Source organism: Symphalangus syndactylus, chromosome 12 (assembly GCF_028878055.3).
Source record: "Symphalangus syndactylus isolate Jambi chromosome 12, NHGRI_mSymSyn1-v2.1_pri, whole genome shotgun sequence".
Taxonomy (NCBI): domain Eukaryota; kingdom Metazoa; phylum Chordata; class Mammalia; order Primates; family Hylobatidae; genus Symphalangus; species Symphalangus syndactylus.
Window position 1 is genome coordinate 72,056,136 of NC_072441.2, and position 27,427 is coordinate 72,083,562.

Sequence of the window (27,427 nt, forward strand, 5' to 3'; positions counted from 1 at the left end):
GCAGGGAGGGCAGGGAATTGACTAAGAATAGGCAGATAAAACTTTCTGGAGTGAAGGAAATGGCTTATATCTTCTTTTTGGTGGTAATTACATGGACATATATAACTGTCAAGGTTCATTGACACTGAACACTTAAGTGTACACTGAACGCTTAAGATCTGAGCCTTGTAATGCGTGTAAACTACATCTCTATTGTTTTAAGTAGAGAAAAGTGTCTTGGGGAGTTTATGGCAGTGATGTTTGGGCAGACTGAGGCATAGGTTTCAGAAGCATTCACAGCATCTTCAGTTCAACAATTTGCTAAGAATGGTTTTGCAGCCAAAAATGTAAGATAAGTGCAAATATCTATGATTAGAGTCATTGGGCATACAACTACAAATCCCCACACTTGTAGTAGAGGCCATATAATTAATTTGTTATCACTAGATACCTTTCCTTCAATGAGGTTCTTCCATTAGGAACCCAGAGCTCTCCAGGAAAAAATTGCAATTGAGATTTTGGATATATTGGGTGGAAAAGAAAGTCACCTCACATAAAACTTAGTGATTGGAGCTGTCACCATTGTAAATTTCTTTTATTATTATTATTATTATTATTATTACACTTTAAGTTTTAGGGTACATGTGCACAATGTGCAGGTTTGTTACATATATATCCATATGACATGTTGTTTTGCTGCACCCATTAACTCGTCATTTAGCATTAGGTATATCTCCTAATGCTGTCCCTCCCCCCTCCCCCTACCCCACAACAGTCCCCAGAGTGTGATGTTCCCCTTCCTGTGTCCATGAGTTCTCATTGTTCAATTCCCACCTATGAGTGAGAACATGCGGTGTTTGGTTTTTTGTCCTTGCGATAGTTTACTGAGAATGATGGTTTCCAGTTTCATCCATGTCCCTACAAAGGACATGTACTCATCATTTTTTATGGCTAAACTTTGCAAGACAGCAGTGACATTTCAAATGACACTCTCAGAGAGGTGATAATGGGCTAATGTAGATCTCCCTCCAGTTGGATTTACTGCACAAGGACAACATTTACATTGCACTTGGAGACTTCTCCCAGTTTGGCTTAAGTTCACAGATTGTGGATCCCAGACAGCTGGTATCAACTGACCAGTGTTCTGTTAAGGCTAAACCCAAGACTCGTTATCACACTGCGGCCTTAAGATTGGATTTCTCTTCCTGTTCCTGGGAAGAATTAGAGATATAACCTAAAGGTCACTATTATTCTGAGAAAAGGGATCCTGGAGGAGGAGGGAGAAATGAGTATGTGGCAGGAGTTCAAGGTGATAAGGGCTGAGCCAGAAGCCACAGAGCATAAAGCTCCAGTCTTTCCTCCAGGGATGAGGCAATAAGGACTTGGACTCCTCTGTCCAGCTTTTAACAATCTAAGTTACGGTTAGAGCTTTTTCCTTTTCTTTCAACTACTACTGGCAGTAGTGGGGTCATGGAATTTTTGTAAAAAATGGGGTGGAGGAAAATAAGGCATCTGCGTGAGTGTATAACCATTTTACCTCTGTTTTTAGCCCTCTTCTGGGTCACGCTAGAATCAGATCTGCTCTCCAGCGTCTTCTGTTTCCTGGCAAGTGTTTCTTCCTACTTTGGATTGGCCGTGATGGGCTGGAGCTGCCTTGTGACAGGAGCAGGAGGGCTTCTGGGTCAGAGGATCGTCCGCCTGTTAGTGGAAGAGAAGGAACTGAAGGAGATCAGGGCCTTGGACAAGGCCTTCAGACCAGAATTGAGAGAGGAATTTTCTAGTAAGTAAACTTGAGTCATGGGTCTGTGGCTCCATCTTAAACTCTGCCTGGGTGTGGGGAGGTTGACCTTGTCTAACAAGTTAAGGAAAGTTGTAGCCAAATAAAAGCCAATCACACATGCAAAGTCATCAGAAAGGAAATAGAATAAAATGGTATAGTGTGAAAGATACTGGATGGGGTGTCCAGAGACTGGATTCTGGCCCTGACGCAGAACTTGAGAGGTAGCCATGTCAGCCTCAAGGCCCCTTTTCTTCTCTTCTAGAAAATCACACATGAGTTCTCTTTCTTGTCTACAACTCTTATGTTCTGAAGCTTTTTGTCTTGGCGATTGCTGTGCAACATTCATAAAGGACATCATTTACCTGGAGACCTCACCAGTGGGTCCTGCCTCTCTAGACTGCCCCAGACTTTGTTTCATTTTATAGCTTCCTTAGCATCTTTAGTGAGGGCAAAATAAAAGGAAGTGAAGGTACAGATGTGTGTGTAATTGTGTGTGTGTGTGTGCGTGTGTGTCAGAGAGAAAGAAAATGAGGGGGAAAGAAAGTCAGAGACAGAGAATGAGAAAGACAGAGAATGAATGAGAAAGATAGTGTGAGAGAGAGAGCATCAGCGAGAGACAGAGAGTGAAAGTGAGACAGATCATCAGTGAGAGAGAGAAAAAGAGAGAAAGAGAGCATGCACAAGTGCACAGCACAGAGCAAAGACAGAGTAAGGGGCAGTATGAGGCCAGCACGCCTCGTTTATATTTCTCATATATAGCCTTTTTCAAAAAAACCATTTGTCTCTGTTGTTCAATACCCCAAAGAAATTGACTGCAGAATTTGCTGTAGTAACTCTTTGTGCAAATAACTGTGAGGAAGGTAGAAAAGGAGTCACCTCCAACTGGACAATGAACCCATCAAGTTCCAGAAACATAAAGTGACTTGCCAAGAACTGTTGATGAATGTGTAGCAGAGCTCAGATCAGAGTTTCATTCCAGAGGCTTCATCACTTGACCCCTGGGCTAATCCTTGGTGGGTCTTCAGTCTCTCCTTTTGCCTCTCTGTGTGCCCCAAACCAATTCCTTGTCTTCCTCCTAACCCAGGGGACTGGGGGAACTATGTGTCTTCATGCAGGTTCTGGCTGCCTAGAAGTTCCTGCCCTGTTCACACAGAAGCTCCCCTTGACACTCTCCTCTTTAAATGTCCAATTTCCTCTGCTCTCTGTTCTAATGGTGTTTTTGATAAACAGATATTAACACATGACAAATATTAAATGTTTGTAGTCCTTATGTCTCAGCAATATTTACAATCTAACATCTGATACCAGGAAAAAGCAATGCTCAGCCTAGAGGAACAGTTCCGCTATGGTGAAAATGCAGGGGGCATAATGGATGGGCAGGGCCTGTATGAGATAAACACAGAGAATCCTTTCAGTGTTCTTTCTGTGCCAGGCACTGTGCTAAAGATTTTGCATGTGCCGACTCATTACTCCTCATAACAACCCTATGAGATTGGTAATATTATTATCCTCCTTTTTTATAGATGAGGAGACAGGCACAGAGAGGTTAATCAACTTGTTGAAGGTCCCAAGTTAGATTATGGCAAAGCTGGATTTGAACCCAGGCAGTCTAGTGAGCTTCTGTGCTCTTAAGCAGTAGTTTGTCTAGCAGCTTCTCTGAGCCTCCCTCCAGCCCAACACACACCACAAAAACATTTTTTTGCATTTAGTCTACATAAAACACTTGCCAAGTCCACAGTGCCTTGGAGAAGGAGGGATCTAAGGCTCCATCAAAAAAGTGCCCTTTTCTGGTCTCTCTAGATCCCTGGGAACTCAATGGGGAAGAGTCATTTTCTATCGGCTTTGGACTTCTGCTATGAAATGACAATTCCTTTGAGCCAGTCTGTCTAAAGTCGGCAGAAAAGGAGAAGCAGATGAAGGGAGCAGAAAAGGTAGAGGTGGAAATACAACCAGAGAAAATTCCACTCTCGGGCTCACACCCACCTCCTCCCCAGCAGCCTCTTCCCTGCCTCCACCATTCCAGGGCCTTCTTGGAGTTGCCTGACAATGGGAAGGGTCTGGGAGTAGACAAAACAAGGCAGAGGCATCAGGAGAGCAAATGGTCCTGCCTGTAAACCAGGAAGGAATTTCTCTAGCCTTGAATTTTTCATTCTGAATTTTGCTGTCACTGTTCCTTGGCCTCTGTTGGCATTTTCAGTTAAACTGGCTTATTCTTACTCTTTCTCAGAAAAGTTGATTCTAAACAGCTGTTCCTGCACCTGGGGTACAGGGTACAAAAATGGCAGATGGGATGGGCAGGTTTGAGCCTTCACTAGAAAATTGACTTTAGATCTGTCCCTTAACCTCTCTGAGCCTCAGTTTCCTCACCAATAAAGTGGGACTCAGAATACTTACCTCACGAGATAGCTGTAAAAGGAAATAAGCAAGCTGTGAGACATATGCAGATTATAAAGCACAAATGAGTGTAGAATATTTATCTGAGCTCCATGTAGCATGGTGTTCATTTTGTGGGCTAATTCCAGGTGACAACTTTACTGGCAGCATCACTACCTGTGGATTTCAGAGGAGCCTGAAGATAGGGATGTTACATCCGCTGCCCTTGGCTAGACATTAGACAGCTGAGATGTTAGTTCATCGGTGGCTAACTCATTTTCAGCATTGCTATCTGCTTTTTATGATATCTGATAAAAGTTTCTCAATGAAATTCATCATTTAAGCCCATCTGCAATTCCTGAGTAATGGCTCCACTCTCCTCCCGGTTGCCCAAGCAGGAAACCGTAGGGGTGATTTTGTCTCCTTTTCCTCTCATCCCAGCTCCAGTAGGTACCAGGACCTTCAAGGTAAGGTCTGAAATTCTAACCTGGTGTATCTCTCCCCTCCTCTGCTTCCACTGCTGGACCCTGGTTCCAGTCCTCATCTAAACTTTGGCACAGACATTCTGATTAATCTCTTGATCACCTGGCTTTCTCATTTCCCCTATACCAGTCCGTTTTATATCCTCAAGCCAAGGTAAACTTCCTACGCCACAACTCTGCATCTGTTTCTCTTTTATTATTATTATTATTATTATTATTTTGAGACAGGGTCTTTCTCTGCCACTGAGGCTGGCGTGCAGTGGCATGATCTCAATTCACTGCAACTTCCGCCTCCCGGACTCCAACCATCTTCCTGCTTCAGGTTTGTGATTAGCTGGGACTGTAGGCACTTACCATCATGCCCAGCTAATTTTTGTAGTTTTAGTAAAGACAGGGTTTTGCCATGTTTTGCAGCCAGACCTCCACTTCCAGAAATCAAGTGATTCACCACCTCAGAGTCCCAAAGAGCTGGAATTACATGCATGAGCCACTTCATCCGGCCTGTTTCTCTACTTATTCCAACATAAATAAGGGTTTTTCTTTAACATGGTGCTGGAGACCCAAAATCATAATTTTTTTTTATTTTTAATTTTTTATTATTACACTTTAGGTTTTAGGGTACATGTGCACAATGTGCAGGTATGTTACATATGTATCCATGTGCCATGTTGTTTTGCTGCACCCATTAACTCATCCTTTAGCATTAGGTATATCTCCTAATGCTGTCCCTCCACCCTCCCCCCACCCCACAACAGTCCCCAGAGTGTGATGTTCCCCTTCCTGTGTCCATGAGTTCTCATTGTTCAATTCTCACCTATGAGTGAGAACATGCGGTGTTTGGTTTTTTGTCCTTGCGATAGTTTACTGAGAATGATGTTTTCCAGTTTCATCTATGTCCCTACAAAGGACATGAACTCATCATTTTTTATGGTTGCATAGTATTCCGTGGTGTATATGTGCCACATTTTCTTAATCCAGTCTATTGTTGTTGGACATTTGGGTTGGTTCCAACTCTTTGCTATTGTGAATAGTGCCGCAATAAACATACGTGTGCATGTGTCTTTATAGCAGCATGATTTATAGTCCTTTGGGTATATACCCAGTAATGGGATGGCTGGGTCAAATGGTATTTCTAGTTCTAGATCCCTGAGGAATCGCCACACTGACTTCCATAATGGTTGAACTAGTTTACAGTCCCACCAACAGTGTAAAAGTGTTCCTATTTCTCCACATCCTCTCCAGCACCTGTTGTTTCCTGACTTTTTAATGATGGCCATTCTAACTGGTGTGAGATGGTATCTCATTGTGGTTTTGATTTGCATTTCTCTGATGGCCAGTGGTGATGAGCATTTCTTCATGTGTTTTTTGGCTGCATAAATGTCTTCTTTTGAGAAGTGTCTGTTCATGTCCTTCACCCACTTTTTGATGGGGCTGTTTGTTTTTTTTCTTGTAAATTTGTTTGAGTTCATTGTAGATTCTGGATATTAGCCCTTTGTCAGATGAGTAGGTTGCAAAAATTTTCTCCCACTTTGTAGGTTGCCTGTTCACTCTGATGCTAGTTTCTTTTGCTGTGCAGAAGCTCTTGAGTTTAATTAGATCCCATATGTCAATTTTGGCTTTTGTTGCCATTGCTTTTGGTGTTTTAGACATGAAGTCCTTGCCCATGCCTATGTCTTGAATGGTATTGCCTAGGTTTTCTTCTAGGGTTTTTATGGTTTCAGGTCTAACATGTAAGTCTTTAATCCATCTCAAATTAATTTTTGTATAAGGTGTAAGGAAGAGATCCAGTTTCAGCTTTCTACATATGGCTAGCCAGTTTTCCAAGCACCATTTATTAAATAGGGAATCCTTTCCCCATTTCTTGTTTTTGTGAGGTTTGTCAAAGATCAGATAGTTGTAGATATGCAGCATCATTTCTGAGGGCTCTGTTCTGTTCCATTGATCTATGTCTCTGTTGTGGTACCAGTACCATGCTGTTTTGGTTACTGTAGCCTTGTAGTACAGTTGGAAGTCAGGTAGCGTGATACCTCCAGCTTTGTTCTTTTGGCTTAGGATTGACTTGGTGATGCGGGCTCTTTTTTGGTTCCGTATGAACTTTAAAGTAGTTTTTTCCAATTCTGTGAAGAAAGTCATTGGTAGCTTGATGGGGATGGCATCGAATCTATAAATTACCTTGGGCAGTATGGCCATTTTCACGATATTGATTCTTCCAACCCATGAGCATGGAATGTTCTTCCATTTGTTTGTATCCTCTTTTATTTCATTGAGCAGTGGTTTGTAGTTCTCCTTGAAGAGGTCCTTCACATCCCTTGTAAGTTGGATTCCTAGGTATTTTATTCTCTTTGAAGCAATTGTGAATGGGAGTTCACTCATGATTTGGCTTTCTGTTTGTCTGTGATTGGTGTACAAGAGAATTTCAGACCAATATCCTTGATGAACATTGATGCAAAAATCCTCAATAAAATTCTGGCAAACCAAATCCAGCAGCACATCAAAAAGCTTATACACCATGATCAAGTGGGCTTCATCCCTGGGATGCAAGGCTGGTTCAACATACGCAAATCAATAAATGTAATCCAGCATATAAACAGAACCAAAGACAAAAACCACATGATTATCTCAATAGATGCAGAAAAGGCCTTTGACAAAATTCAACAACCTTCATGCTAAAAACTCTCAATAAATTAGGTATTGATGGGACGTATCTTAAAATAATAAGAGCTATCTATGACAAACCCACAGCCAATATCATACTGAATGGGCAAAAACTGGAAGCATTCCCTTTGAAAACTGGCACAAGACAGGGATGCCCTCTCTCACTGCTCCTATTCAACATAGTGCTGGAAGTTCTGGCCAGAGCAATCAGGCAGGAGAAGGAAATAAAAGGTATTCAATTAGGAAAAGAGGAAGTCAAATTGTCCCTGTTTGCAGATGACATGATTGTATATCTAGGAAACCCCATCGTCTCGGCCCAAAATCTCCTTAAGATGATTAGCAACTTCAGCAAAGTCTCAGGATACAAAATCAATGTAAAAAATCCAAAATCATAATTCTATACATGACTCCTCATCACCTACAGAATTAAATTCAAACTTTCCCTCTTATACCCAACTCTCCACAATCACTCTATTCTCCATAAAAAATTTGGTAAGTCTCCCATGACTCTAGCAATGCTTATATTCCAGGGATGTGTGGCAATTCACTGCTCACATTACTTTTCTGGAATAAGATGGGGTAGAAACAGATGTGTCCTCTTTCCCAATAAACTGCTACACATGCTGATTTCTGTGCTTTTGTTTACTTGTTCCTTTTATAGAATGTAGTACACCCTCCACTCTAACACCCATACTCTAACCGTCCTTGAGCACCTATGTAACATCGCCTTTATCAGAAAACTTCCCAGCCAGATCCAGAAATCTTTCCAATGACCTGACCTGTGTTCACACAGAACTCCAGAACAAGACCAAGCTGACAGTGCTGGAAGGAGACATTCTGGACGAGCCATTCCTGAAGAGAGCCTGCCAGGATATCTCGGTCGTCATCCACACCGCCTGTATCATTGACGTCTTCGGTGTCACTCACAGAGAGTCCATCATGAATGTCAATGTGAAAGGTACAGTAGCCTGGGGAAGAGATAAAGCAAGTTGGTTAAGTGAGGATCAGAAAGAAGGACAAGAAAGGGAAGAGAAGTTACTCCATTGAACACCTGCTGAGCTCTTGGCCAAGTGCCTTTGCTGATCACTACTGACTGGAGAGTTCAAGGCTGGTAACCTCAGTTTTTTAGATGAGAAAACTAGAGCTGAGAGACAGCAAGTAACTTGTCCAAGGCCCCACAGGTAAGTAAGTGAGTAAGTAGGAGAGTTAGACTTTAAACTCACTCCTGTGTGACTCCAAAGGCTGTGGAAGCTCTTTCTACTGTGGCCCCAATCAAAAGTCAACTAAACTCCAACTTCAAACTCATGATATCCAGCTACTCCTTGGCTCCCCGGGCCAGAATCAGACCTTCCAGGTGCCACCATAGTCATCATTTTGAACCTTGTGTGTAGGCTGATGAGAACATTCAGAGTCTTCCTGCCCACCTCAAAGAAGAAGTCCTCTCAAGAGAACTAGCAAAGCTGGTTCACAGAGGTCTGTCAGGACAGAATTATCCAGCACATGCCTTCCCACAATATTTTCTTAACAAAAAGAGTTTCCCAGTGTCAAGAAGACAATCTCTTCAGCTCACCACAGGATCTACTATTACAGAGCCATTTCCAGCCAGGTGCCCAAAGTGCATCCTCATTTGATCCACATTTTTTTAAGGAATCTTGCCCATGCAGTCTCACCCTCTGATTCCCAGAGCCTAGTCTCTTCAAACCACAGCACCCCACTGCTGGCCTGACTCTCCACATTCAGTCTACCCAAACTCCTTTTATAAAGCAACTAATTGCTTTTGAGTCTCCAGCACTGTCTAAAAAAACAAACAAAAAAACCTTTCCAGTTTCTACATAGCCATACCCCTAAGTACTGCTACAGTTCAAGGAGTGTGCTAAGAGTAAACAGTTTTTTGTTTTAATTTTGACTTTCCACAGCTCCCAAAAACAGAGGATAAGCAGTGACAGGGGGAGTGTTAAAGGCATCTGTTTCTTAAAACCATTGTCACTCCCGGGCTTAGAAAATACTTCACAATGATGGCCATTTCATGAGGCTGTCTCTCCAGAAACTCAAATTGTACAGAGACTTTAAAAGTGGCTAAGAATACAAAATAAGTAAATAAAAATGATCCTTTGCCTAAGAAATTCCTTCCTTCTTGAAGGGAAGACACTCCAGATACCTCCATGAGCTTTGCTTCCACACAGCTCGGGTGATGCTTCCCAGTGTAGGTGTTACCAGCAGAGGGCACACTCCCCCCCAGTCCTCCACCAGGCGCCACAGGAAATGCCAGGGCAGGGTTTAAATGAAGGTTTATCGCCCCCACTTTATATAACTGGGTAACAGAGTCATAGCCAGAATTGGAAGCAGCTTTTCCAGGGAACACACAATCAGGAAAAGAGTGTGGGTTTCCAGCATCTCCCCACAACCCACTGTTTGCTCAGTGACTCCAGGGATAGTCTTTGTGACAGAGTTTTATTAATCCATTGCAAAATGAGAAAAATACCAGCAATTCTATGTATATTTAAGAGTGTATATTGCCTATATTCAACTGTGAATTTGTATGTGTAACGCAAATTCTTCCACTGTCCTTTCTTGCCTAAGGACTGACAGGGACTATTCATATTCTCAGATTATAGCCTCCTGATTTTTTAGATTTTAAATGATCTGTCTTTAGTTGTATTGATGACAAATCATACTTTTTCAATATCCTTACTTGGCAAAAAATAAAGTGATTACCCTAGGTCCTTTTCCAAAATTAAAGTATATTATATATAATATATATTATATATAATATATATAATATATATTATATATAATATATAATTATACATATATAATATATAATTATATATTATATTATACTATATTATAATTATACATATATAATATATAATTATATATTATATATACACACATACACACATATATATATACATATACATATATATATACACACACACACACCCCCCACACACACAAACATAGGTCCATGAAACCCAAAAGTCTAGATATTCTTGCTTTCTAGAACCTAAATGTCAGTTTCTTTTTATTTTTGTGTTTTTCCTATGGCTGTATCATGACCCAATCTCAGTCAGAGCCACAGAAGAATGTACTCTGAGTCTGTTATAACCACTGCACTTGGGAGTGGGGAGTGGGGCACATGGATCTGTGCACGTGGTTGCAGCTTCTTTGGGATATTTCCTGACACTGACATCATGCTCTTTGTGGGCAGGTACCCAGCTACTGTTGGAGGCCTGTGTCCAAGCTAGTGTGCCAGTCTTCATCTACACCAGTAGCATAGAGGTAGCCGGGCCCAACTCCTACAAGGAAATCATCCAGAACGGCCACGAAGAAGAGCCTCTGGAAAACACATGGCCCGCTCCATACCCGTACAGCAAAAAGCTTGCTGAGAAGGCTGTGCTGGCGGCTAATGGGTGGAATCTGAAAAATGGTGATACCTTGTACACTTGTGCCTTAAGACCCACCTATATCTATGGAGAAGGAGGCCCATTCCTTTCTGCCAGTATAAATGAGGCCCTGAACAACAATGGGATCCTGTCAAGTGTTGGAAAGTTCTCCACAGTCAACCCAGTCTATGTTGGCAACGTGGCCTGGGCCCATATTCTGGCCTTGAGGGCCCTGCGGGACCCCAAGAAGGCCCCAAGTGTCCGAGGTCAATTCTATTACATCTCAGATGACACACCTCACCAAAGCTATGATAACCTTAATTACATCCTGAGCAAAGAGTTCGGCCTCCGCCTTGATTCCAGATGGAGCCTTCCTTTATCCCTGATGTACTGGATTGGCTTCCTGCTGGAAATAGTGAGCTTCCTACTCAGCCCAATTTACACCTATCAACCCCCCTTCAACCGCCACACAGTCACATTATCAAATAGTGTGTTCACCTTCTCTTACAAGAAGGCTCAGCGAGATCTGGCATATAAGCCGCTCTACAGCTGGGAGGAAGCCAAGCAGAAAACCGTGGAGTGGGTTGGTTCCCTTGTGGACCGGCACAAGGAGACCCTGAAGTCCAAGACTCAGTGATTTAAGGATGACAGAGATGTGCATGTGGGTATTGTTAGGAGATGTCATCAAACTCCATCTTCCTGGCTTCATACAGAAGGCAACAAGGGCACAAGCCCAGGTCCTGCTGCCTCCCTTTCACACAATGCCCAACTTATTGTCTTCTTCACGTCATCAAAATCTGCACAGTCACTGACCCAACCAGAACTTTCTGTCCTAATCATACATCAGAGGACAGACAACATGATTTGCTGTTACCAAATCTCAGTGGCTGATTCTGAACAATTGTGGTCTCTTTTAACTAGAGTTTCTCTTTTTACTAATAGAGCTCCATTTCCCCTCTTAAATGAGAAAGCATTTCTTTTCTCTTTAGTCTCCTATTCTTTCACACAGTTCAACATAAAGAGCAATAAATGTTTTAATGCTTAACATGGAGAGAGGCATGGTTTCTGTTAATACATGCTTTCATCCTTTTCCTTTCATTTCCAACTATTACCATCTCCAACTTAGAAGAGTAGCATGAAACCGGGATTGGGGGTGGGCAGAGTAGTAGGAGGTACAGAAACGGCAGATGAATACTGAATAAGCTCTACTGTATTTTAGGCATGTGTGAAATGAACTACATACGACTTATATTATCTCATTTAATACTCATCAGAAACCTGTCAATTGAGGAAAATGACAAGACAAGTCTCAACCATTTTAGGAGATTTACTTGAAGATGTGCCCAGGAGACAGGCCTATGCTTTTCTCCAAAGATGATTTTGAGGGCTCCAATTCAAAGGAGGAAAAGAGAGGGATATTGAGAAGCACACAGTTTTTATGTAAGGGGATGGTAGGAAAAAAATAGTCACTCATGCCTTTGCCTGGCTCAGTGAATCTGCATTTTTTACATAAGATGACATAAACAGTAGAGGCAGAGGGAAAATGCAGGGAATCTGCATTTTACATAAAATAACACAGACAAAATGGGGTAGGGGAACAATCAGATAGGCATTCGTGTTTGGGGTAACTGCACCTGTAGTGATAAGCTATCAATTTGCATTGCCTTGGTAAAGTTTTAACAGCTCACTAGGAAATTGCTTGTGGGCAAAATATGGGGGAGTTGTAGCTTTTCATCTTGTAGCCATCTTATTTAGGCACCAAAAGGAGGGAGGCAGGTTTGCCTGACCCAGTTCCCAGCCTGATTTTGATTTTTCCCTTGGGCTAAATGAGATTGGGGTCCCACAATTTAATTTTTTTCACATTTTCCCCCTTTTTTTCTCTAAACTCTTTCGAAGTATTGCATTTTGAAAGAAATATGCATTCCTGGACTCTGGTTGCTTTTTCTTTTTCTTTTTTCCTGGTTTCTCATGGCTAGGATGGTTTATTCCTAGAAGTTCAGGTCCCACGTCACTAGGAAGGCTCATTCCTGGGAGGTTATGTCTCACCTTGCTAGGAAGGCTTATTCCTAGGAAGTCTTGTCCCATGAAGATAAAAAAAAATGGAGGGGTGGGGTGGAAGAAGGGAAAATGAGAGGAAACCAGAAAGAGAGAGAGAAAGAAAAAAGAAAATATATAGGGACCTAGGCCAGATTTATAGCAACAAAAGGAAAGCAAACCTGGAAGCTAGGTCAGGGTATACTACCGCCTCCTCAATTAGAGCAATTCTTTGGGCCTTTTAGTTGCACGTTGACATATATGCCAGCACATACCATAACAACATTGTAAGCAAAAACAGGATAGAACACAAATTATTACTATTATTCCTATTATAAACAATAGTTTCTAACACCATGTTCCCCAGGATCCAAGCCAACCACTCAACCAATTGATTAGTGAGGGTTTTGGATCTGACAGGCTGGTTATCTGGGTTTTCATAGCAGTCATATGTTGCATTATGTTCTTTGATTCATCTGGAACATACACCCAACATTTAGTTTTTATGATGGCACAGGTCCCTTCTTGTGCTGTCATGAGTATCTAAAACCATATGATTTTGCAGCACAGCTTTCCTCATAAGCATAACCTCATTGTTTAGCAAGGGGATACTCATGCAGCTCTCATTCAGGGCCTTTTGGTTGTAATTCGTTAAGGCCTCTATATGCCATGTAACATCTTCAATACGTATCTGTGGTACAAAGATTGAAGCTAAATGATCATGCCATTGGAATACCAAACACATCCAATAAGAGTGTAAATGAAAAAGGTTTGCTGGTTTTGGCAGGGTCTGAATTACTTCGCCTTGTGCCCAAGCATAACCTAGGGAACATCATCCTAACCACCTTGGAGGTAACCATGGCCATAAGTTAGTGCCACATAGCCAATATGTCCCATTTGGAGCTAGCCAATAAATATCTGGTTGCTGCACCCAATTGTTGGCATGCCAGTCAGTGTCTTATAATATGATAATGTGGTCTCAATGTTTTCCAGGTATCCACCCCATATCTCTCATACTGTTTTGCTAAGTTGGACAAAGAATGGGTGAGCCAGATAAATCCATCCCAAATTTGTATTATTCCATTCTGAAAATGGGTCATTGTTTGAGGCATGGTTACCACCTTCTCTTTTACTTGGGGAGATGCTAAAGTGAGAGCGAATGAGCTGGTTTTTTCCATTGAAACACTTTTCCTATGTCCCTTGTTGTTAAGAGTGTTTTTAATGGGCCAACTATATATATTGTCTTTTGTTATGCCAGCACTAAGAATACCAGACTGTTTCTGTGATGTAATACATTTTTGGTATTCTATCCAGTCCTGACCTTGGAAGGGGGATACTCACCATGGCAGGCCACAGCCACTGGAGAGAGGCATGAGCCCACATATCCAGCAGGTGTCCTTTTGTAATCTGTCTGCATAATCCTGAGCCTATTGTAGAAAAAGGTTTGTTTCATGGGCATCAGTGGCAAGAAGATGTAGGGATATATAATTAGTAATAGCAAGGTTGTGAAATTCATTTAATTACTAACAGATGTTAAATTAGACAAAGCAAGTGCCCTGTTCTGTATAAGACAGCAGTTGTCAGTATATCTAGGGCAATCATTGTAATGGTTATTGTACAATGAACATAGACATTTCTTTGTATACAGGCCTGGTCCTGTATCTTGGGTTTAAGCAGTCCACAATAGCTGTCATCTGCTTCTAATCCTGGGTTGAAGGTGGATGTTTAGTGAACTTGAGGTGAAGGTCTTTGGTGGAAGTTACAGTCTGCTCAGGAGATTGTGACTTTTTAAGATGAGTGATGTGAATCCAAGAGTCTATACCCTCTAATTTTGTGGCACATGGATTAGTCAATAGTACCCGGTATGGGCCCTTCCATTGGGGTTGAAGGGAATTCTTTATTAGATGTCTTTTCCAATAGACAAAACTTCTGGGCTGCAGATTGCGACCAGGTGCATTATCTTCAGGGAGCACACTATGAAAGGAATTCCTTACCAAATCTTGACCTTTTTTAAGGTGATAATAAAAGTCACTCACAATATTGCAACATATCTCCCTTGAGAAAAGTTGGATTTGTTATGTTTGTTCCCATACATACGGGCCTTCCCACTATAATTTCATAAGGGGACAATTGATGTTTTCCAAAACGGGTTGATCAGAGTGTAAGCAGCACTAGGGGGAGTGCTTTGGATGAGGGGAGGGAAAATGCTTCTGTGAACTTAGCCAATTGTGTTTTAATTATTCCATTGGTTCTCTCCACCAGGCCTGAGGATTGAGGATGGTTGGCACAATGGAAATGTTGAAATATGGGCCAAATTTTTCAAATATTTTGAATAACCTGGCCAGTAAAAGTGAGTTCCCCTGTCATTGTGAAGTTCACAGGGGACTCCCTACAGTGGGATACTTTTTTCTAGTAGGATTTTTTCCAACTGCCATAGCTGTTGCTTGCCTACAGGGAAAAGGTTCAACCCAATGGGAAAACATGTAGACTATTACTAAAACATACCTGTAACGTTGAGATGATGGCAGCTGGATAAAATCAAGGTGCCATACCTCAAGAGGTCCAGTCAGAAAGGAAAATGACCCTGGGCCACATGGAGGGTCTTTTGTGGGTTATATTTGGGACAAATAACATAACAAGAGTAAACTTGTTGTGCCACTGTGAAGGATGATTTTCAGTAATATTGTTTACACAAGGATATTACTTTATCTGGATTCCAATGGCTTAGATTATGAACATATTCCCTAAGGGGCACCTGACATCCAATTAGAATAACAGATTTATTATTATGTCCACATCATATTTCAGTTTTGGGAGACAAGTATTCCCCTGCCTGTTTCCAAGTAGATTTCTCTTTTGTAGGAGCTGTGCTCTGGGTTTCTTTCAACATGTTTCTAAGTGTTTTTGGGTTTTATGGCCATTTCTTGTATTGGGGCTGGTGGCTTGGATGCTGCTCTTTTAGCCGTAGTGTCAGCCAGTTGGTTACCTGACTTTCTGTGGTGTCTAATTTTGAGTGACCTGGGATTTTTATAATTGCCAAACGTTTTGGTTTCAAAACAGCTTCTAACAGCTCTCATAATTGGTGTCCATTTTTTATGGGTTTTCCTGAGGAGGTTAAATATCCTCTCTCTTTCCATAGCATCCCAAAGTCATGAGCAACCCAAAAGCATAGTGGCTCTCAGTGTAAATGGCAAAAGCCTTGTCTTTTGCCAATTGACAAGCTTGGATCAGGAAAATCAATCCGGCCACTTGAGCTGATCTGGCTTGGGGAAGAAGACGGGCTTTAGTTACCTCTGGTACAGAAACCACAGCATATCCTGCTCTAAAATTTCCTTCCTCTCCTCTTAAATAACACCCATCTGTGTGATTCTATCTCAGTGTTATCCAGTGGCGTCTCTTATAGGTCTGTCCTGGGGGTGAGAAGTTGGTCAGTCATCAGAACATAGTCATGAGGGGTTTCATTGGTAGGGCCTGTCAAGGAAGTGGTTGCATTAAGATTATTACAGCGGAAAATAGTAATATTGGGAAATGATAAAAGCAAAATTTCATAAGAGGCTAACCAGATGACAGATGTTGAGTATGCTGAGAGTTTAGAAGGGTCTTAAGAGAATGTGGCACAAAAATGGTAAGGGGGGAACCCATAATTATTTCTTCAACAGACTTGTACAGAGGGGCCATGGCTACTATTGCTCTCACACAGGAGGCAGCCCTTAACCCACAGGGTCCAGGTGTTGGCTATGATAGGCTATAGGTCTCCGATGATCACCATGTTTCTGGATCAGTATCCTGCATGCAGTACCTCCAGTTTCATGTACAAAAAGGGAGAAAGCCAATAGTTTGGGTGTCCTAATGCTGAGGCATTAGTTAGAATTTCCTTTATTTGTTGTACAGCTGATTGTCCCTCTGAAGTCCACATGATGGGATCAGGTTGTTCATTTTTTAGGTATGAATACAGAGGTTGAGCCATAAGGGAAAAAATCGGTATCCAGTTTCTACAACAGCCTGGCAGGCCCAAAAGTCTCTATGTTGTTTCATAGTGATGGGCACTGGAAAAGCTGAAATTTCTCTCACTCTGTCAGGGTTAATACTCAGTCCTTTGACTGAGATAATATTCCCCAAATACTTGTGGTAAGCATAGCTGAAATTTGTCGTTGGACCCTATGTGTCCTTTGGTGGCTGTTTGAGTAAATACAGACTATCTTCCTGGGAGGAAGATAGTGTGCCTGAAGAAAGGAGAAAGTCTTCCATGTACTGGGTGAATGTTGAGCCCTGGGGAAAAATTAAATCCTCTAAATCAGCTTTTAATATTTGGGAAAAGTAAGTGAGACTTTCTGTATATGCTTGGGGCATTACAGTCCACATATATTGCCATTCTTTCCAAGTAAAGGCAAACAAATACTGGCTGTCTGGATCTACAGGAATACTAAAAAAAAAGGCACTGCAGAAATCCACAACTGAGAAATACTGGTTGGTAGTGGCTATGGCTGATAGAAGGGTATGTGGTGTGGGGACTACTGAGTGCCTGGGTATTACAATATTGTTAATTGCTCTCAAGTCATGCACAAATCTTCATCCTCTCCCACTTGAATTTTTTGCAGGAAATATAGGGCTGTTGCAGGGGCTTATGCAGGGAATAATGAGCCTTGTTTTTTTTTTTGTTTTTTTTTTTTCAGATAATCTTGTATAATAGGGGCAATTCTGTCTATGGCTTCCTGTCATAGAAGATATTGTTTAAAGTTGGGTAGGGGTTTCTTTGGGTTTCTAAATAAGGTGGGATTTACCAGAGAAATAGTTGTGCCTGTGTCAAGGCAGTTTTAACCTCATGGTTTATTATTATATTAATCTCTCCCAATTTGTTTGTCAGGGTAGAATACTTAAAGAGGTGAAACCCCTATATTTCCTCAGAGCATCCCTAGTCTTCCCGAGTTGAATTCTCTGGCCTTTTCTTTTGCTTCAGCCTAAGGCAATCCCTCTTGAGGTGTTCCAGTCTGTTACTACTGTTACTACTGTAACAGACAGGGAAGAAAGAGTTCTCAGACTAAGGGAGCTTAAAATCTTTCTGGGACTGAGAGGTTTGAGAAGTTAATTGCTTTAGCTGTAAATGCATAACTCAGGCAATCTTCTTTTTCTTTTTTTATCATAATGCGAGATAACTGGTCAGATAAGTTAACTAGTTCGTTAGTTCTGGCTGTGGCCCAATTTGTCATGTGGTGTTTTACAAGGATGGCTAAATCATCATCTAGTCTGTTTAAGAAATTTGCATTTAGTAATATATCATTTTTGGTGTTTTCAAAGCAATCAGCTGACATCCTGCAATATTGTCTTAAAGTTTATCAGAACATGTGAAATAATCTAAAACTGATTCATTTGGGTTCTGGCAGCATTGTTGGATTTCATTCCAATTCACAACCCTTTGGAACACTGAAGGAATAATATTTAACAGAGTGGTTGTTTGTTCCCAGGCGTCTTTACACCCATCTTCTGGATTTGTGGGGGCTGATTATTGTGGCTCTATTGTGCCTTCAGGAGTCAAATCTGCTATAGGGTCTGACCATTGTGCTTTTTCCAGCCATTCCTTAGCTTTAGCTTCTGAGACCAACATGTGGACTAGCTGATAATGATCTGAATGACCTTCATCATAGGTTCTGATAATAAGCTCAACTTCTCAGGCAAAGCCCATTGGATCTTTATGGGGTCAGGAAATTCTTTATGCCTCATAATTCAGTCTTTGACTGAGGTTGGTAGACAATTGCTAGGGTTCCCCTACCTGTTACTCATTGTTCCCAAAATGAGGAAATCATGAGAGAAGTCCCTGCAGGGTCCCCCTTTCCCACATCTTCCAGATGAGACTGCCATTGGCGGTGTCAGGAATCCTCAGTGGGTGGGGCCTTCGAAGTCAGATTCCCGAGTGCCTTCTGTTGAGCAAGTGTTAAACATACAGGGGAAGGTGGGGACAGATCTGGTCTGGGAAGCTCAGAGGGGTCAGGGTAGAGTGGGAGTGTAGGTGGAGGTGGGGAAGGTGCCAAAGGGGAATTAGGGGATCCCGAGGATTTCTTTAAGAGAGATAAAATATTAGAGGGTTCTTTATTAGCATTCCTAAGTTGTTTGTTCACCTCCTGTAGGGAGATGAGGTGGTCTTCCCTGCTTTTGTTACTTTCTAGATACCACTGAAAATATTTCTCCCATTCTGGTTGCTTGGTTTTTGTGCCTGCGTTTCTATCCTGGTTCACAGGTACACTAATTTGGGCATCTCAAAAGATTCCCATTTAGGCCATTGTAACTTAGAATCTGCTTTAGTTACAGTGGTCCACTTGGTTAAATATTTGCATGATCATTTGCCATAAGTATTTTGCATATACCTAGCTAGAGTTCCTAAAGGGAGAACCTTATGTTTTGCAGCTGCTGGGATCTTAGAGGCCTCGTTCGTCATAGTTTAGAGCTCCTCTTCAAATTTGACCAAATTGGGACATGTGTCAGGCACAAAATGTGCTGCTTGCAGGCCTAGCTTTTCAGATCCATTACCTCCTGACTCAGTTTGGTCCACCTGTGTCATGGCTACCTGGCACAATGTGTCAGGGGCTCAAGGTGCAGGAGGGATCACTTCCTTCTATGCACCTGCCAGCTGAGATTAGACCCTAAGTATGTTCTTCTGAGGGAGAAACCTATTTAGGGCACATTTTAGGGAGTGTTTCTCTCAGATACCCTCACATGATTCTGTCACCTGTGAATGCCTCGAAAGGCTGAGGGGAGCAGGGTGCTCTATTTCTTCATAGTGGAAGATTCCACACTCATGAGCTAGAGGGTTCAGAGTTGGTCAAATCCAACGGAGAAAAGACTGAAATATAAACATACACACACACACAGAAACAAACAACAAAACAGTTAAGCAAAACTAACAATGATCACACTGAGCACTCTAAGTGTAAGCAGGAAAGTAACACCAGCTGGTTGTTAATGTTAATTTTAGTCATTTAAAAGAATTGATAAGACACGATCCCAAACCGGTTTCTTACCTAGTGATGGGGCCCAAGCTGCAGACCACTCTCCACCGATGCAGAAGCAGAAGAGCTCACCTTCCTTGGTGGAAGCAAGTAGAAGAACTACCACAGAAAAAGGGGAGTTGTTTTAACAGCAAATAAACCTCAGACCCCTAACTGAAAAATATTAGAAGGGATCCCTGGAGGAAAGAGGTCCCTGATTTCGGCAAATCGTCCTGTCAGTTTGGGATATAAAGTGCCCAAGCAGGTACCAAGCACCGAGAGGCAAATTGCCACAGGCCAGGTCACTTTCACTCAGGATCCCTCCATGGTTACCAGAGGTCAGTCGAGGAAAATGATGAGACAAGTCTCAATCATTTTAGCAGATTCATTTGTTAAAGTTAAGGGCACATCCAGGAGACAGGTCTATGCCTTTCTCTGTAGATGATTTTGAGTGTTCCAAATTCAAAGGGGGAAAGAGTGGGATATTGAGGAGCACACAGTTTTTATGTAAGGGGAGGGGAGGGAAAAATAGCCATTCACGCCCTTGTCTGGCTCAATGAATCTGCATTTTTTACATAGGAGGACATAAAAGAGGCAGAGGGAAAATGCAGGGAATCTGCATTATACATAAGGTAACACAGAAAACACTGGTAGGGGAACAATCAGATATGCATTTGTGTCTGGCAGCCTGGATGACTGCACCTGTAAAGATAAGTTATCAATTTGCATTGCCGTGATGAAGTTTTAACAGCTCACTAGAAATTTCCTTGTGGGCAAAATACGGGGGAGGCATGTAGCTTTTCATCTTGTAGCCATCTTATTTAGGCACCAAAAGGGGGAGGCAGGTTTGCATGACCCAGTTCCCAGGTTGAGTTTTCCCTTTGGCTAAATGAGTTTGGGGTCCCAAAACTTAATTTTCTTTCACAAACCTATGAGGTGAGGGTGACTATTCTCATTTTATCAGTGAGGAAGCTTGTTCACAGTCACACTGATTAGTGACTAAGCCTTCTACCAGGGAGTTGGCCTTGAAAATCCTTATCTTTCCACTGAATCACACAGCCTGAAATGGTCTTGTCAGTGGTACAGCAGGGTACTGGAGCATAGGGTGCCAATTCTTGGGAGAGCCCCAGCTCATTTGGTTTACCTCTTTTTGCCCAATCCCATGCAAGGGACCCTATAGAACCCAGAAGATTCCCTGAGGGGCATCTGGAAGGGTTTGCATGCCTTACCAAATGGGCCTCAGCAGGGTAGAGAGATGCAAAAATGCATCCAGACTCCACCAGCTTCAGTGCCAATTTCCTTGAAGGTCTCTAGAACACACCTGGCTATATGTGTGCTGGCCATTCTGGTCATACATAACCTTGCATTTCACCCTTTCAAATCACACAGTGAGCCACATCATGGGTTCCTGGGCAAGTAAAGGGAATAAGCATGAGCTTCCCCGAAAATGTACCTTCTATTCAGCCCAAGAAGTGGAAGTCTACTATCCCACATCCCCAGATTTAACTGCCTCTCTCTCATTTCTCTTTCTCTTCTTTCATTCACATATTTTCTTCCTTTATTCTTCCATTTCTTTAGCCTCTTTTCTTACCCCGATCTCCTCTTTAATCACTAGCCCTCCTATTCTTCTCAATTTCCATGAGAAGAGGAGACCAATCAAGACAAATGTGGGGACTTCAATGATGATGTAGTCATTAACCAACCAAAGAAGCAATAGGTAAAAAAAAAAAAAAAAAAAAAAAAAAAAAAAACACTGTCCAGGGCGTCAGGGACAGAGTTGAACTGAAGCAAGTGAGGAGGTTGCTGTGGGTCCAGAGTGTGGGGAAGGGAAGCTGTCTCCCTCTGGACCTGGGTGTGATAGCAATGAAGAGAGTCACATCCAACATCAAAATGGCTTCTTTCTTACACAGGAAATTTACAGATCATTAATCAGTTGAATTTGATTATTGCAAAGGAGATAGTTTCAGTGTTTGTTCTGAAGGGAAAAAGGAAGTAATTCTGGCCTAGATGAACAAGTTTCCACCACCTTCAAAACCCTAAGGAACAGATGATCAGCACAAGCATCAGGGTGCAGTGGCCCCAGGCAGTGGGGTGAGGTGAAAAATGGAACACCCATTCTTCCCTGGCTGCTGCACAAAATACAAGAGTCAGCATCCATCCAGCTCTTGTAAGGCATGCACACCATCCATATATTAATGACAAACAGCATGGGAAGGATAGGAGGGTGGTGGAATCTGGGGCAAGAGCCGTTCCCCCTTATGTTTCAGCCCAGTGAAACCCCACTCCTATAAAACCACAAGGGCAATTTTCACAGGGAAGGGAAGGAAAAGGACATATCTCCAACGGGCAGCAAGGGGTGTTCGAAGAGACGAGGGAATCAGATGGGCCAGCAGTCTCAACTGAACAAACAAAAAGGCCTTGGAGTGTTGTAGCCAACAAAATGTGCCATCCTTTCATACACCTGAGGGTGCCAAGTAGGCAGAGCTCCTGCACCAAGCTCTGCTGCACCTCATGCAATGCACCACATGGAGACATCAAAGGCTCAGAGGGAAGAACAAGGAAACCTGACCTGGTGGGGACTTTTGGGTCCCTTTTCTCCACCTAGGTGGCTCTGCAGGTTACCTGGCAAGGGAATGAATGAATGCACAGGAAAGTGCTCAGCCACTGGCCTAAGGGCTAGGTGTATATGAGTACAGAGAATGGAGCTAAGTTGAAGTCACTGGGAAAAGCCACAGGAGCCCAAGGGGCTTGAATGAGGACTTGGATTCCTGGGTCCAGGCAGGGAGCACAGCCTGGGCAGTGGTGCAGAGGAGGATGAGGGGCATGAGGAGCTCCCTGCCCTCACCTTCTGGGAAGCGTGTACAGAGGGCAGATGAGGGAGCTCAGGTGCAAGAGTCAGCCACAGACCTGACAGGCAGGGTCCAATGGTTGGGGTGAGGTGCGGAGCCCATGATGGCCTGGTGAGAATCGACAGGAAAGTGGCCAGAGGCCAATTCTTATGTGAAATCTCTTGATTTCTAAATATTAATGACTAACTCTAAATTTGAAGAAGCAGCGTGAAGACCTGCTGCAGGAGGGGGATGCATGGGGTAGTGTTCAAACTGTATGTGTAATATTTTATACACTTTAAAAAGTGGGTGGACAGGTGTCAGCAGCAAATCTGTTCATTCTTGGTGATATGTCACAAATATACGTTATTATACCATATTCTCAAATTTTCTGTATGTTTATCATAGGTTATAATTTCTTAAATAAATTAAACCTTGTGGGGGGGAAAGCATGCAAATATGCAGGCTGGACCCAGGAGTAATACTTCCAATTTTCCATTTCTACTCCCAGTTTAGTGGTCCAGTGGAGGAGATGAAATATGAGACATGTTAGGTGCTGTGCACAGTAAATGTGCAGAGTGCCCTAAGAAAGGAAAGTGCTTCCAGAGGATTTATTCCCATAGGGGATTTATAGGGTCCTTGCATTTGGGCAAGGATGACCTCACCCACAGCCTTGGCAGCACCAGTAGATGCAGGGATGATGTTCTGGAGAGACCTGTGACCGTCATGCCACAGCTTCCCAGAGAGGCCATCCAAAGTCTTCTGGCTGGCAATGATGGTGTGTACCGTGATCATGAGTCCTTCCACGATACCAAAATTGTCATGGATGACCTTGGACAGGGGTGCTAAACAGTTGGTGGTACAGGAGTCATTGCTGATGATCTTAAACCTGTTGTCATACTTCTTATGGCTCACATCCATCAGAAACCTGGGGATGTTAGCAGATGGGGCAGAGATGATGGCCCTTTTGGCTCCCCTCTGAAAGTGAGCCCCAACCTTCTCCATGGTAGTGAAGACACTGATGGACCCCACAATGTACTCAGTGCCAGTATCGCCCTATTTGATTTTGGTAGGATCTAGCTTTCCATTGATGACAAGCTTCCCATTCTCAGCCTTGACAGTGCCATGGAACTCGCCATGGGTGGAATCATACTGGAACATATAGGCCATGTAGTTGAGCTAAATGAAGGGGTCATCGATGGTGACAATATCCACTTTACCGGAGTTAAAAGTATCCCTGGTGACCAGACACCCAATACAGCCAAATCCGCTGACTCGGGCCCTCAACTTCACCATGGTGTCTCAGGGATGTGGCTGGAGCAAAACAGGACAATGTGGCTGCCTGTGGAACAGGAAGAGAAGAGAACTAGCTACAGCATATTATTTAACCCATGGTTATCATATCGAGAAAGTCTTTACAAACTCTGATGCCTATAGGGTATGGCTCAGATTGGCATCACTTTACACAGCATGCTGAAATTCCCTGAGCATGTGGATGATTCAATTGTCTCAGTATCACTTCTTTAAAAGACTATCCTTTCCTTCATTGAATTTACTTATGCCAAAATGAAGTGGCCATAAGAATTTAGGCCATTAACTCACACATAAGCAAAAATTCCCTCAAAATTGATTATAGGCCTAAATGTAAGGGTTAAATTATGCACATCTTAGAAGAAAGCATAGATTAACATATTCATGATCTTGAATTAGGCAAAACCCCAACTTTTCCTGGTCAAAGGGAAAAAGTTTAAAAATGAGACATGATCAAAACTAAAAATGTTTGCATTTTGAGAGACATCAATAAGAAAATGAAAAGATAAGCCACAGACTAAGAAAAAAATTTCAAATCATGTATTTGATAAAGAATTGTACCTAGAATATAAAGTACACTTACAATTAAACAACAAAAAGATAAATAACCCAATTTTAAAATGGGGAAGATATTTGAATATCCATTTCACCAAAAAGGTGTAGGAATGGTCAATAAAGAACATGAAAAGATGGTCAGCATCATCAGTCAGCAGGGAAATGCAAATCAAAACTACAATGTGATACCACTTCTTACCCACCAGAATGCTATAATAAAAAGGAAAGACAGTAACAATTGGAGGAATTGAAAACACAACGATGTGAAAAATTGAAATACTCATGCATTATTGGTGGGGCAGCCACATTGGAAAACAATTTGGTAGTTTCTTAAAACATTAAACATACATTTACCATATGACCTAGCAGTTTCACTCCTACCTGTCTACTGCAAAGAAGTAAAAATGTATGTCAACACGACAAGTGAATGTGAATATTTATATTGGCTTTATCCATAATAGTCCAAAAAGCGGAAACACATTGAATGTCTATCAACTGATAAGTGAATAAACTAATGGGAGCCATCCATAAAATTTAATAGGATTTGACACCTAAACGGAATGAAATATTGATATGTGCTACAACATAGATGAACCACAAAAGTATATTAAGCTAAGTGAAAGAAGACGGATACAAAGGACCACATATTGTATGATTCTATTTATATGGTGTCCAGAAAATCAAATCTGTGGAGTCATAAAATCAATTAGGGGCTTCCTAGAGCTGGGGGGGTTTGGAATAAGGAGTGGCAACTGATAAGCATGAGGAATTCCTTAGGAATGATAGAAATGTTCCAAAACAGGATTGTGATGATGGTCACACAACTCTAAAATGTTACTAAAAGTAATTGAACTGTGCCTTAAAACAGGTGAATGTTATGATATATCAATTATGCCTCAGTAAAGCTGTTCAACTTAATGTCACAGGAGATGTTTGTTGGGATTGTACCAGCTCAAGTGGAATGGGAAAGGTAGTTTTGGCACATTTCTTTTCTGACCACAGTGATGTAAGTAGATAGCAAAATACTGGATTTTGCACATGCTGCCCTAAGAATCACTGCTGCCATTGTAGTTTGCTGTATTGTCTGTATTTTATATTTGATTATTTGGGCTTGAGTGAAAGGTAGATTTATTTCCATTTGCAGATGTTGCACATTAAACACTCTCTCTTTATAAGAAAAATCATAAATGCATATAAAATAGAAAATATTTGGAGATTGCTTATCTGAAAGTCTTGCTTTCTTACACACATGGTTCTCTCGTATTAAGCCTGGTAGTAACTTTTTAGTGTAATTACCTTTAGCACTTCAAAGATGAGGAAGAAGGGAAGGGAATGCAAGGCTAGTGCATAAAAATGCAATAGGTGTCATATGTAGAGCATTCTTCTTAGAGTTGCCTTTTCATCCCAATTACAGTGAGTCTGATTTCCATCCTGTGTTTGCATAATACTTATCTTAAAATAAAAGCTTTTATGATTGGGAAAAAAATTTTAAAAATAAAAAAATAAAAGAAAATTGGTAGTTTGGCTCACATCAGTCTTGCCTTTTGTTTTATTTCTCATTTTCCTAAAGAAAGTGAGATATTTATTGGTCTAAAGAAAGCTTATATTTATTGGTTCCATTCAGAGACTCCAAGAGAGACACTGGTTGATCTATTAGCCTCCAAAACTCTCAACAGCTGAGGGAATGAGCGATACTGTCCTGAAGGAGATGAGGGCTATCTAAGGTGCACTCCAGCACCTGCTACAGCAGGCAAAGGCCTGCGATGCACCGGGGTGGCCTCAGACAGTGCTCCACAAGTCTCAGCAAGACCCAGGGCCTGTAGCTAGTTCTGATAGCTTCAGAGAACAAGCTGCTACACCTTGCAGCACAAGGCGAACCTTTCCTAGGCAAGTGGGTTTGAAGCACTTGTAGTCAGGTTCCAAGTATTAGGTGAATGTCTACAACGTGGGAAGAGGGCAAGACCCAGAGTGGGGTTTCAAATCAAATCGTTGGTAGAGTATGACTTCCAACAACTTCAGAAAACATTCTTTTCAAGTACTTATGGCGTTTTCAGCAACATAGACCATATGCTGCATCATAAAACAAGTCTCAACATATACCCAAGGATCAAAATCATACAGGGTATATGCTCTGGCCACAATAGTATTTAATTAGAAATCCATAACAATAAGATATCTAGAAAACTCCCAATCCTAGAAAACAAGCAACATACTTTGAATAACACTTTGGTCATAGACTAACTCACAAGAAAAAATTCAAAACATCATTAACTGAGTGATGATAACCCAGTGCATCAAAATGTTGGATACAGCTGACACAGTGCTTAGAGAGAAATTTACAACTTTAAATGCCTATAGTGGAAATGAGCAAAAGACTAAAGTCAATTATCTATGCTTTCATCATAAGAATACTGAAAAATAAGAGTATAATAAATCCAAAAATAAATGTAATCCAATTATGAAAATCAATAAATATAAAAATGAACAAACAATAGAGAAAATCAATAGTTAATTTTTCTGTACACCATGCACAAAATTAATTTTAAAATGATTTTATATTTAAACATATATCCAGAACCACAGAGATCTTAGAAGAATAAATTATGACAATATAGGAAATTGAAATAGAAAATGGAAATTCTGTGGGAATAAAAATCAGAAAATAGTTGCCTATGAGATTGATTGGGCAAAGGGCAGGGAAATAACAGGGAACAGTTGGAAAACAACTTTATGGAGTGAAGGAAATGGTCTCTATCTTCTTTGAGTGGTACTTACATGAGCATATATAACTGTCAAAGTTCATTGGCACTGAACACTTAAGATCTGGGCATTTTAATGCATACGAATTACATCTTGATTTTTTAAAATAGAGGAAAGTGTTTTGGGGAGCTTATGGTAGTGATATTGGGCAGTTGTCAGGCGTAGGCTACAGAAGCATTCACAGCATATTCAGTTCAGGAATTTGCTGAGAATGGTTTTGCAGCCAAAAATATGGGATAAGTTCAAACATCTATGATAAGAGTCACTGGGTCATACAACCAGAAATCCCCACTCTTGTGGTACA

The 27,427-nt window shown here is 41.6% G+C and overlaps 2 protein-coding genes and 1 long non-coding RNA gene across 6 annotated transcripts in view; 1 reads left to right on the forward strand and 2 right to left on the reverse strand.

Moving 5' to 3' along the window:
• Positions 1-1,330: 1,330 nt before the first annotated feature.
• On the forward strand, positions 1,331-11,706 carry LOC134733865 (3 beta-hydroxysteroid dehydrogenase/Delta 5-->4-isomerase type 2). 4 transcript variants are annotated; one of them, XM_063624711.1, is made up of 4 exons: positions 1,331-1,400; positions 1,529-1,759; positions 8,063-8,227; positions 10,481-11,706. In XM_063624711.1, the coding sequence occupies exons 2-4, from the start codon at positions 1,618-1,620 to the stop codon at positions 11,290-11,292; spliced, it is 1,119 nt and encodes a 372-aa protein (XP_063480781.1). In that variant the 5' UTR covers positions 1,331-1,400; positions 1,529-1,617; the 3' UTR covers positions 11,293-11,706. The 4 variants fall into 4 exon arrangements, with proteins under 4 accessions (XP_063480781.1, XP_063480782.1, XP_063480783.1 ...); XM_063624713.1 differs by lacking the exon at positions 1,331-1,400 and adding an exon at positions 4,843-4,936 and having other exon boundaries at positions 1,673-1,759; XM_063624714.1 differs by lacking the exon at positions 1,331-1,400 and adding an exon at positions 4,839-4,936 and having other exon boundaries at positions 1,687-1,759.
• On the reverse strand, positions 8,161-19,514 carry LOC134733874 (uncharacterized). The gene is made up of 3 exons (XR_010117406.1): positions 19,411-19,514; positions 18,457-18,604; positions 8,161-8,237 (listed from the first exon to the last, which is right to left on the reverse strand). It is a non-coding gene; the product is annotated as an uncharacterized lncRNA (long non-coding RNA).
• Positions 19,515-23,046: 3,532 nt separating this feature from the next.
• LOC134734847 (glyceraldehyde-3-phosphate dehydrogenase-like) overlaps positions 23,047-27,427 on the reverse strand; it is a 51,139-nt gene continuing 46,758 nt past the window's right edge. Inside the window, exon 2 of the mRNA XM_063628219.1 lies at positions 23,047-23,839. Within this exon, the coding sequence (XP_063484289.1) occupies positions 23,047-23,502 (456 nt within the window). The 5' untranslated portion in view covers positions 23,503-23,839. The remainder of the gene's footprint in view (positions 23,840-27,427) is intronic.

Coding starts and splice junctions, on each gene's coding strand:
- LOC134733865 (XM_063624711.1), top strand. CDS start 1,618: ATGGGCTGGAGCTGCCTTGTGACAGGAGCAGGAGGGCTTCTGGGTCAG. Junction 1,760..8,062: donor ATTGAGAGAGGAATTTTCTA/GTAAGTAAACTT, acceptor GTGTTCACACAG/AACTCCAGAACAAGACCAAG. Junction 8,228..10,480: donor CATGAATGTCAATGTGAAAG/GTACAGTAGCCT, acceptor CTTTGTGGGCAG/GTACCCAGCTACTGTTGGAG.